At 35.8% G+C, this 10,000-nt stretch overlaps 1 protein-coding gene across 1 annotated transcript in view; it reads left to right on the top strand.

The window, feature by feature from the left end:
- Positions 1-2,281, top strand: part of LOC142354222 (uncharacterized) — a 45,880-nt gene extending 43,599 nt beyond the window's left edge. Inside the window, exon 10 of the mRNA XM_075406474.1 lies at positions 2,046-2,281. Coding sequence (XP_075262589.1) covers positions 2,046-2,281 — 236 coding nt within the window. The remainder of the gene's footprint in view (positions 1-2,045) is intronic.
- Positions 2,282-10,000: the final 7,719 nt, after the last annotated feature.

Raw genomic sequence — 10,000 nt, forward strand, 5'->3', positions numbered from 1 at the left:
GAAATCTCACGCCTCCAAATTTCTCTGTTGTTCCATGTGTGTATTTTTAATGAGGTTTTCAGGTTGAGATTGAGTTCTGCTACCCGGGTCGAATGTCCCCTCTAAAATCCTCCCATTTTTTGTTGTAGTGGGACGGGTTGGGGGGTAATTTGTCTATAGGGGGTAAATTGACGTAAGAGTGAGGGGGTAATTCGGACGGGGGGAGTGATGTAAGAGTGGGGCTGCAATGGGAGGGCTTTTGAAGAACTACCCAGAGGTCAAAATTGAGTTTAAGTAGTGGCCTTTAAAGCGGTGCAATAGAAGGACAATTGAGGAATTACGCTCCTGGCCAAAATTGCGATTCAAGAGTGGGCTGCAATGAACTGCAACTGGAGCAATTTTGAGGAATTGCCCCTTGCACTAAATTGCGATGTAAGAGTGGGCTGCAATGGAATGCAATGGGATAACTTTTTGAAAAATTTAGCCGTGGCCAAACGTGCGATGTAAGAGTGGAAGTAAAAAAAAATGTAGGAATTCGGCTTCCAAGGAAGTGAAATGGTGTAAGAGTGAGGTGGTAAATTGTTGAGAGGGGCTAAAATGATGTATGAATTTGGCTGCCAAATGAGGTGAACTCATACAAGATTGATGGGTAAATTTGTTTAGATGGGGTAAAAATGATGTTAGACTTGGTCTGCGAAGGCGGGTGAAATGGCGTAAGGATTTAGAAGATAATTTTGGACGAAAAAATGAGGCCGCCAAGGGAAGTAAATTGATGTAAGATTGAGCTAGTAATTTGTTCAGATGGGGGAAAGTGATGTTGAGCATTTGGTTTCCAAGGAAGTAAAATGGTGTAAGATTGAGGCGGTATTTTTTAAAGGAGGCAAACTGATGTAAAAATTTGGCGGCCAAAGCCTGTAAAAAGGTGTAAGAGTGAGGAGGTAATGTGTTCTGAGGGGGAAATTCTAACAAAGATTATTCATATAGATGGACCGTCATGAGTTGGACAAGCATTGATGGTCTGGAGGCTAAGCGAAATCGGCTAAAGTAAAGAGGTTGTGGGTTCAAGACTGTCAGTCTCCGAGTATGAGGGGTTAAAAGATTGTTAACTTTTCAAGAGGGTAGATTGATGCAAGCGTGGGGGGGGGGTAGTTTATTGAGAGGGGATGAAATGGTGTAAAAGTGGCCCTGCGAAGGGGGAGGGGGGTAAAATGGTTTAGGAGTTGGGCTATCAAGGGGTATAATGTAAGAGTGGGGCTGCAATGGGAGGGCTTTGAGGGAAAATGCTGCTCAAAACTCTTACATCGTTTTGGGTTGCCTAGTTTGGTAAAAAGTTATTTAAGAGTATGGGGTAAAAAATAAATTTAAGTCCCCAATCTCACATCTTTTTGGTCTGTTATGGAGGTAAAATGATGGAACAGTTTGGGGTGTTCTCTCCATTACCCCCTACTCCTCTATAATTACTTCGCCTTGACAATCCAAAAATGATGAAAGAGTGGGAGAATGATTTATCTTTTACCCCTCACTATTACACCATTTTACCCCTTGGCAGCCTAATGCAGCCCAAAACGATGCAAGAGTTCTGAGATGCATTTTCATTTTAAAAAATCCTCCCAATTGCACCCTCAATCTTAAAGCTTTTTAGACGGAAGAATTCGACCCTGGTAGGAAGAACACTGGACGTTGGTTACGGCGTTATTATCGAAAAATACATTATTACTTTAACTGGTTTTGAATTTTCATCCTATGGCTAATGGTTGGTTGACAAGAAACTGAGCAAAGATTGGGAATGAGAGGGGGTCGGAACATTATCTGCATCCGCATATTACCGGAGTGAAGGATTTCAAGGATTTCGAAGGATTGGAACGAAGTTGTGATAAGAGGGTTGAATAAAAAATTCCAAAAAAATGATTTGACCAATTAGAATTGATATTTTTACCCCGTATACAGGCATATATTAAAAACGGTCAGGCTTACCTCAAGTATGCCTACAAAATTGATGATCATAGCGAAACAACGCATGGAGCAGTACCGCTTCCAGTATTTATACCCAGATTGAATAATTCCAGCGCATACTCTATCAAAGTTCTTTTCGGTATCCGACCTCGCGACTCTGAAACTCTCAGTCAAACTTTTGAGAATTGATTTTGACGAAAATGTCGTGAGGAATGACGACGTCGTGCAGACGATTGCATCCGATTCCTGCATTGCAACAACAGAAAAAGACTTCGCCACTCTCGATTGTGTCAACTTCGCAAACATTTCGAACATCTGCACTGTTGCACCTGTGTTGCCAGCACCCTAAACATTGCAAAATCTTTCTCAACCGCCTTCTTTTTTCCATTTACTCCCTCCCCTCTTCCCTCCAGTCAGAACCCCCCCCCCCCCTATCCGTCTCCAGATTTTATATAAACTGAGTTGATACAGGCCTGGATGTGCTTTGAAAATTTCAATTCGAAGTACAGGAGGAACTCTGAGAAAAAGCTATGAGAAAAAGCGACGGAATCGGAGGAAGAAGCGTCGTTGTTGGTATTTTTGTCGGCTTTGTCTGTATGGTATGAATTTAGGTTTATACAAAATCTGGTCACAATTAACGGATATTACGAGAACAACGGTTTCCTTAGAGTCAGGTCAGTAGACCGAATCTGTTTCAGCGCAGCGCTCACGAAAAACACGCACATGTTAAGTGGAGAGTGAAACGTTTGCTAACAATTAAACAAAGATTAATTCACTAGCTTCTGTTAGATGCATAAACAACAATACGTCTGTGAGTATATAGGTAATCTATATCACATGATATCTGATCAAGTAAAACGAAAACAGTATATTATTGAACTTTTAAGCGAGTTTTAAATGGCACTCCATAGTTCCTGATTGCTCTGATGCACCATATGACAGGATCCATATATTTCACTCATTTCGGGGGCAGAAACTATTATTGTTGCGGGGGCAAAGTATAATTGCGGGGAAATATATATATATATATATATATATATATATATATATATATATGTAAAATAATATAATAAATTGTTCTCAAGTATTTATAAACAAACAGCATTTTCCAATGAGGTTTACATATACATACTCAAAAGGCAATCAAAAGGCAAAAAAGCCTAGTCGTGTGATGCCTTTGGGGAGCAGTTCAAGTTTGTTAGCAAATAGGGGTGGGCGTAGGGGGTTGATATTGGTTCATTTTTAAGGTTTAAAAAGATTGAGTGACAGCAAGTACACGTGAGGAAACAGTTGAGTTTTTGTAAAAGGATAAAAAAATAATGTTTTAGACAATTGCTAAAAAATACTAATAAAAAAGTTCTATGATATCATTTCCTTGTACAATATTTTCAACAAAAGTATGGTGGTGTGTATTAATTCCAGATTTGTAGCAACTCTTTATAAAATGAACATATTTTGAGTCGAAATAAAGTATATAATTTAGCAATTTCCTTATTCGTATTCCAATTCTCTTTGGGTTTATACCAGTAAATTGAATGCTAGGTTTTAGTTTCTTGCTTGTTGTTCTTTTCTCATCTAAACTGTCAAGCTCTGAATCCTCAATAAACCTGTTAAATCTTCATTTTTATGTTCTCGCCTGATTGTTTTGGTTAAAAATTTTAAAAACTCATAAATATGTAGCTCTTTCACCAGCAAGATTCCATACTTTTCCCGTTCGTTTGCTGTTGATTGATGGCTTTGTTTCCTGAAAATAATTGGCCAAATTGATTTAATTTTTACTTCGATAAACTTCAGGCTGGTCTTGTTTGCAGTTTCGAAAACAAGTACTCCATATCATATTGTATTACCGGTTGAACAAAAGACTTATATACTTAAATTATTTTTTTAAAACTCAATATAAACCTTAGTTTGTAGAACAATCCCGTAAATTTGTTCAATTTTGCTGCAACGCTATTTTTGTGTTTTTTGAAATCCAATTTGTTAACCAGCATAACGCCTAGATACTTTAGTTCGTTGCTCTTTATAAGGGTTGTATTGTTTAGATTAATCGTTTTTTCTTCAACATTGAGCGTCAGTTTTTTATCGCTTAAGTAGAGGCCGACGCTGTCAATATCACGTTGAAAAAGAACTTCATTTGTATTTTCTTGTGGCTGCAGAGCAGTATCGTCGTCATAGAGAGTTATTGGGGAGCAGTTGCATTGTTGTCTGATGTCATTGACGTATATGATGAAAAATAGTGATCCTAAAAACTGAACCTTGAGGCACGCCAAACGTAACAATTCTCAGACTCGTTCTTGCAGCACCATATCTAAGAATGTTTTTGTCAGATAAGTAAAAATTCTTAATTTCAAGCATTGGGCCTCTCAAACCTATGTTAGCAATTTTTCTAAGAAGTAAGTTATGATCAACCGTGTCAAATGCTTTTTTTTCAAATCTAGAAACAACCCTATCGAGCACTTTGGCTGGTTTTCTAAAGTGTCCCTAGCGTTTTCAACAAAATGCGCTAATGCATCAATTGTTCCTCTTTGTCGTCTGAAACCGTGTTGATTTGCATCGAGGAGATCAAAAACTTCCAAAAATTTAGATATTTTGTTGTACAGAAATATTGCAAAGACTTTTGCAACGGTCGGAAGTAGAAAATTGGTCTGAAGTTAGATGGTTCCTGGACATCACCTTTTTCATGTACTGCTACTATGATAGCTTCTTTCAGGCAAGGTGGAAAACTTCTTTCATCGATACATTTCCTGATTAATTTTGCTAGTATTGGCACAATTACCCATTCGAGTTTCTTCAGAAAAAAGTTGTTCAATTCAAAGCAATTTGTGCTATATTTGGTTTGCGTTTTATTTATTATTTCCCCTATTTTCAGCAAAGTGGCCCTGGTTAGTAGCATTGATTGTACACTAATACTACTGCTTTTAGATATATTCTCTTTTTTAGACTCAAAAGTTGATGCTAAGATTTTACCAACTGAAGAAAAATAGTCTATGATTTTTTATGTCTGTCTCTTTATTGAGCCTATCTTGCAATGCAACTTTGCCTTCTGATCTGTTAATGCAGTCAAAAAAAGATTTCGAGTTTTTCTGACCATCTTCATTCATTAATTGCTGATAATACATTTCCGTTTTTCTTCTGCTCAGCTCAGTTTTTGCAGCTTTTTACGTAGTGCATTGAATTTGAGCTGCTCACTTTTGTCTTTTGTTCTCATTAAATTTTGGTATTGTCGTCGGTCCTTGGTAGCTAGATGTTTTATTTCATTTTCAACCCACAATTCCACAATTTTTATTTTTTGTACCTTTACAAGTTTTCGTAGGAACAAATTTTTCAACATATTTATTCGAGAGAAACTAAAAATTTTTCATGGCTTCTTCACAATTTAATTGATCAAGAGTTAGTTCAAACTTCTGCAATTCATGTTGCATATAAAACCTAAGATTAATAATTGCGTTTAGGTCATTAAGTTTTTTCCACATTTTACTCATACGATCATCATCATTTTCTTTTTCTGAATGATTCAATTTGTGCAGAGAATCCAAAAAAGAGCGTATAATGATCTGTTAGCGTAATTGGTGACACTTTCAGATCAATATTTAAGTTGGAATACACGGCATCAATACAAGAATCACTAGTCTTTGTTTCTCTAGTGCATTTCGCATTTTATACATAATGCAGATCAAAAGACAGCAAGGCTTCTTGCAATGTCTTCAACTTTGACTTAACGGTGTGATGATTTATATAAAAATCACCACATATAACTGACATATAGTCTCCCGGTATAACAAATTTCTCAAAATGGTTTCCTACGCTTGTGCTTAGTTTTTCGTTGGACGTAATTGGTATGACGTATATTGTAATTTAAAAACTTTTAAATTATTATTGCACAACTTCTGAGTCAAAATTTGACACTCATTGCTGGTGTACTTGTTCACTGTTTTGAACTTTATTTTGTTTTTCAAAAGAATACCAACTCCTCCTCTATTATCAGTGTCATATTCTTCATTTATCCAGGTTTCTGTTAAGCAGGCGGCTAAGGGTAGACTATCTAAACTGTTTGCTAAAATTCGAACCTGATTTATTTTTTTGTATAAAGATCTTATATTTTGAAGCATGAAGAGCTTTTGCATTTTGTTGTACTAAAATGATGTGTACATTTGAAGAAAAGTGGGACGACCATTGTCTTCAATGGACTGTAGCAGCAAAGTTAAAAGTGTTAGCGGATATGACGTTAGAGTTAAAAGAACTCAGGTTACCAGAAAAAAAATTATTTTTTCGGAAAAAAGCTAAAACGGTAGCAGAATGTGTATTTAATTTGTTAAAATAAATGAATATATATAGCCTAAAAGGAAAAAAAAAGAAAACAATGAAAATAAAATTTTTTTTGTTAAGATCTTTTATTTGGAGACATTTTACAAGTTTAACAACTTCAAGCGTGTACTCGCAGCAATCAGTTGATAAACTTGATTTATCTTGGGTGATCCTGTTTTCACATTGAGATAAATAAAAAGAAACGACATCTTCGAATTTAAATAGGCGCTTCATCGCAGCAATCAAATCTGCTGTACAAACAATTTCTTTTCTCAATAATTTTTGGTCGTAGTGACGCGTAATCTCACTCAGTTAGTATATCTCACATTCAAATATTTAAATAATTATATGTGACGCGTAATCGCAGTCACATTTTCTTGACAATAAATCAGAATTAACCAAAATTAATTGAGAAAAAAAGAAGAAAATTGTAGAAATTTTGTCGTATATAATTGAATACTTTTCTTTTACGGGGCCTCAAAATAGGGACTGCTTCCCACAGTTTCCAATAAGATCAGAATTATATTAGCACAAAACAAAAATATATTTTTTTATTTGTTCACTAAACGTCTTTCAGTTTTTTTGTTCAGTCAGCACTTAAAGTTTTTTTTGAAGTCCGGTGACTTCTCTCTGTCACGATCAACATTGATGTCATCATCAAGGCAGTATTTCTTTTCATGGTTTTCTCGTTTGATCGGGTTTTTGACTTATCAAGATCGCTAATTTGATTGATGTTGTGATAGCCAGTATCATTGCTGTTTCGCTTCAACAATACAGATACGGAACAATTTTTGTCGAAGTAATGAAGCCCTGTCTATTTGCCTCAGTCTCAGTTCAGCTTCACCCTTTGGTAATTGTACATTCAAGAAAATAGGTTTTTATCAGGCTGCTTTTTGCAGTTTTTAACTTTTGTTTCGCCCAAAACACTCTGTCTTTCTCGTCGAAATAGACAAACTTGCAAATAACCAAGTCATATTGATCTCCATTAGCAGTTCCCGGTAAAATATGACATGCTTTTTTTCTGTTCTCAGTGAGATTTATTTTCAGAAAGTCGCAAAAAAAATCTCAAGTTGTTTTTCAGTACATTTTTGCTATCTCTTGAATCGAAAGGTGGATTGCAGATAATTAGGCAGTCTTTGCTCGTGTACCTTTCTTGTGCTCTGAGGCGCTCATTCGTATCAAATTGCATGTTTTCAAGATTTTCTATTTTACTTTCTTGTTCTTTGTTTTTTTTTAGCTGTGAGTCGGGTCAAAAGTTAATTAAAACAAGGAAAAATACAATATATATATATATATATATATATATATATATATATATATATATATATATATAATTGGGGTGGGGGTGGGTTTAGAATGTTTGCGGGGTCGACAAGTATCATTGATGCATTTGATTGAAGAATTTCGAAAGCGTATCTCTGTCTTTTTTGATTGGTGTTCATTCTTCACTGAATAGTTCATTTGTGGTGCATGTCTCTCCTCCTATTATGTTGTCGAAGAACTTTCTGGCCTTCTTGTCCTATGTCCATTAAAATTATACTTGTTTTCTGATCAAAGTGGTCCTAAAGGACGTTATAATGTTTGGGACGTTTTAATGTTTGGGACAGTCATCGCATCCTATATTAGACTCTTAAACTGCTTTCGTCAGGTCACACTAATTTCGCTGTCGTGGGTTTGTTTCTAGTTATTGCTGATTTAAGTAGATATAAATAATATTTATAAAGTAGATTTAAGTAGATATTTAATTTATAAATAATATAAAACTGACAAACATTTGAGATCTTTTTTTGAGTTTTTTTGAGATCTTTTGAATTCATAAATAATATAAAACTGACAAAAATTTGAGATCTTTTTTTGAGTTTTGACTTTCTTTTCAAAAAACTATTTTGTCATTAAATTTGCCATTTTTTCTCTATTTTTCACGACATGAAAGTTGTTGAAAATAGCTGATCAGAAAAAAGTTGCTCGAATTAAATGAAATCTACCTTTTTTGATCTATTGTTTCATTGAACCGGAAATTTTTCGGTTAGATTGTTTTAATAAACTGGAAATTTTAACCCGGAGTAGTGGGAATGAGCTACTGCGGGAATGAGCAACAATATATGTAATCTATATTTTTAAAGACATAATTGTGGAAATTTAATCTATTTTGTCCAACCGACATCCTCGCTCTACTGGAAATTTTGAGTACAAAACTTTGAGTACTGGAAATTTTGTTCTGCGAAAAGGTTGGATTGAATGATTAACTCGTAATTTAGATGTCTCTGAAACAGAAAATATCAGATCTCTTGCGTTGGTTCTCGCAATTTAGTTGTTGAATATTTGTGCTTAGGAAAGCACAATTGTCAAAAAAGACAAAATATAGATGCCATTTTTACCCGGTTATATACAGATTAAGAACAGTCATTAAAAGTTCTGTGTTGAGTTTCATTGTTCCTTAAAACACTCACGTGCACATTTTAAAATGCCGGAAGTCTGCAGTGCCAGAAGTTAAAATGCCAGAAGTTGCTACTCAGCCAGAAGTTGACTTCCGTTGACTTTCGTCATTTTAAAACGTGCGCGTTTCGTGTTTTAAGCATGGTTAAGTGACTCCTGCAGAAGTCACTTCGATATTCTCACTTAATATCTCGAGCCACTTCGCGGTTCTCGATAAACGTCAGAAGTTTTCAGTGACTTCAAGCAGAGTCACGTAAGCATTTCTTCATATCTAATATCTATAGCTTAGGCTATTTCTTGTTTTAAACTATATGACACAACATTGTAGCAGAATAATTTGAGCAGAAATACATTTTTACAATACAAACCAGATCGAGTGTCCTCCCATTTTATCAAGATTGAAGGGGCAAATTGATGAAAGACGGGGGCTGTAATGGGTTGCAATGGGAGGACTTTTGAGGAGTTCCCCCTCAGACCAAGATGGTCATGTAAGAGGGAGGCTTCTAAGGAGTAAAATGATGTAACAGTGAGCGAGCATGTTGTCAGAGGGTGTATATTTTTGTAAGAATGGGCCGCCAAGAAAATGATGCTAGAGTTGAGAGTAATGTATCGAGACGGGTAATAATGTAATTTTGTCAGAATCATTGCTTCTATAGATGGACTGAAGTAGTAGTAAAGATGCCGGCTTTCTAACGGGAGGTGGAGGGGTTGGACATTGTACACCCCCCCCCCTCCCCCCCCGTTACAATGTCGGCAAGGCCTTTTATAAGTGCCCCTTTTGAAAAACTTGTAAAACTTTTTCAAAAGTTTTGGATTCCGTGGTTGGCGAAGACTTTTAATATTAGTTTGGTCCTGGCAAGCTTCCATGGGCCCATTAACTCTTCCCTTTTAGCTTGTTTTAGGCTTCCCAGATAGTTTTTTTTAAATCTTTTCCAGCCAAAGCTATGATATAGCGTAAAAAATTTTGTAGCCACCAAGCACGGAGATGGGGGTGGGGGCGAATGGAGATAGTTTTCCCTGCTGTCATTGCTGACTACACACGCCTAAAACTCTAATCTTTAAACATGGGTCGATAAAACTGCGAAATGTTTTTGAGTACCCGGGTCGAGATATCCACTGTTAAAATTTTGAAAATAAATTTTCACTGTTAGTTGACCAATTGTTAGAGGTGGAAAGAATTGAACAGATGTGAGTTTTAAGTTGCTGATGTGTCATTATTTTCTCTTATTCAAAAATTCAATGCCTTTTCGTAACAATCTCTCAACTATTTTTTGATATTACAGCGGCTACAGTTTTTACAATACATTTCTCTACATTTTAATCATAT

Source organism: Convolutriloba macropyga, chromosome 15, assembly GCF_964194025.1.
Source record: "Convolutriloba macropyga chromosome 15, txConMacr16.3, whole genome shotgun sequence".
NCBI classification, from domain to species: domain Eukaryota; kingdom Metazoa; phylum Xenacoelomorpha; order Acoela; family Convolutidae; genus Convolutriloba; species Convolutriloba macropyga.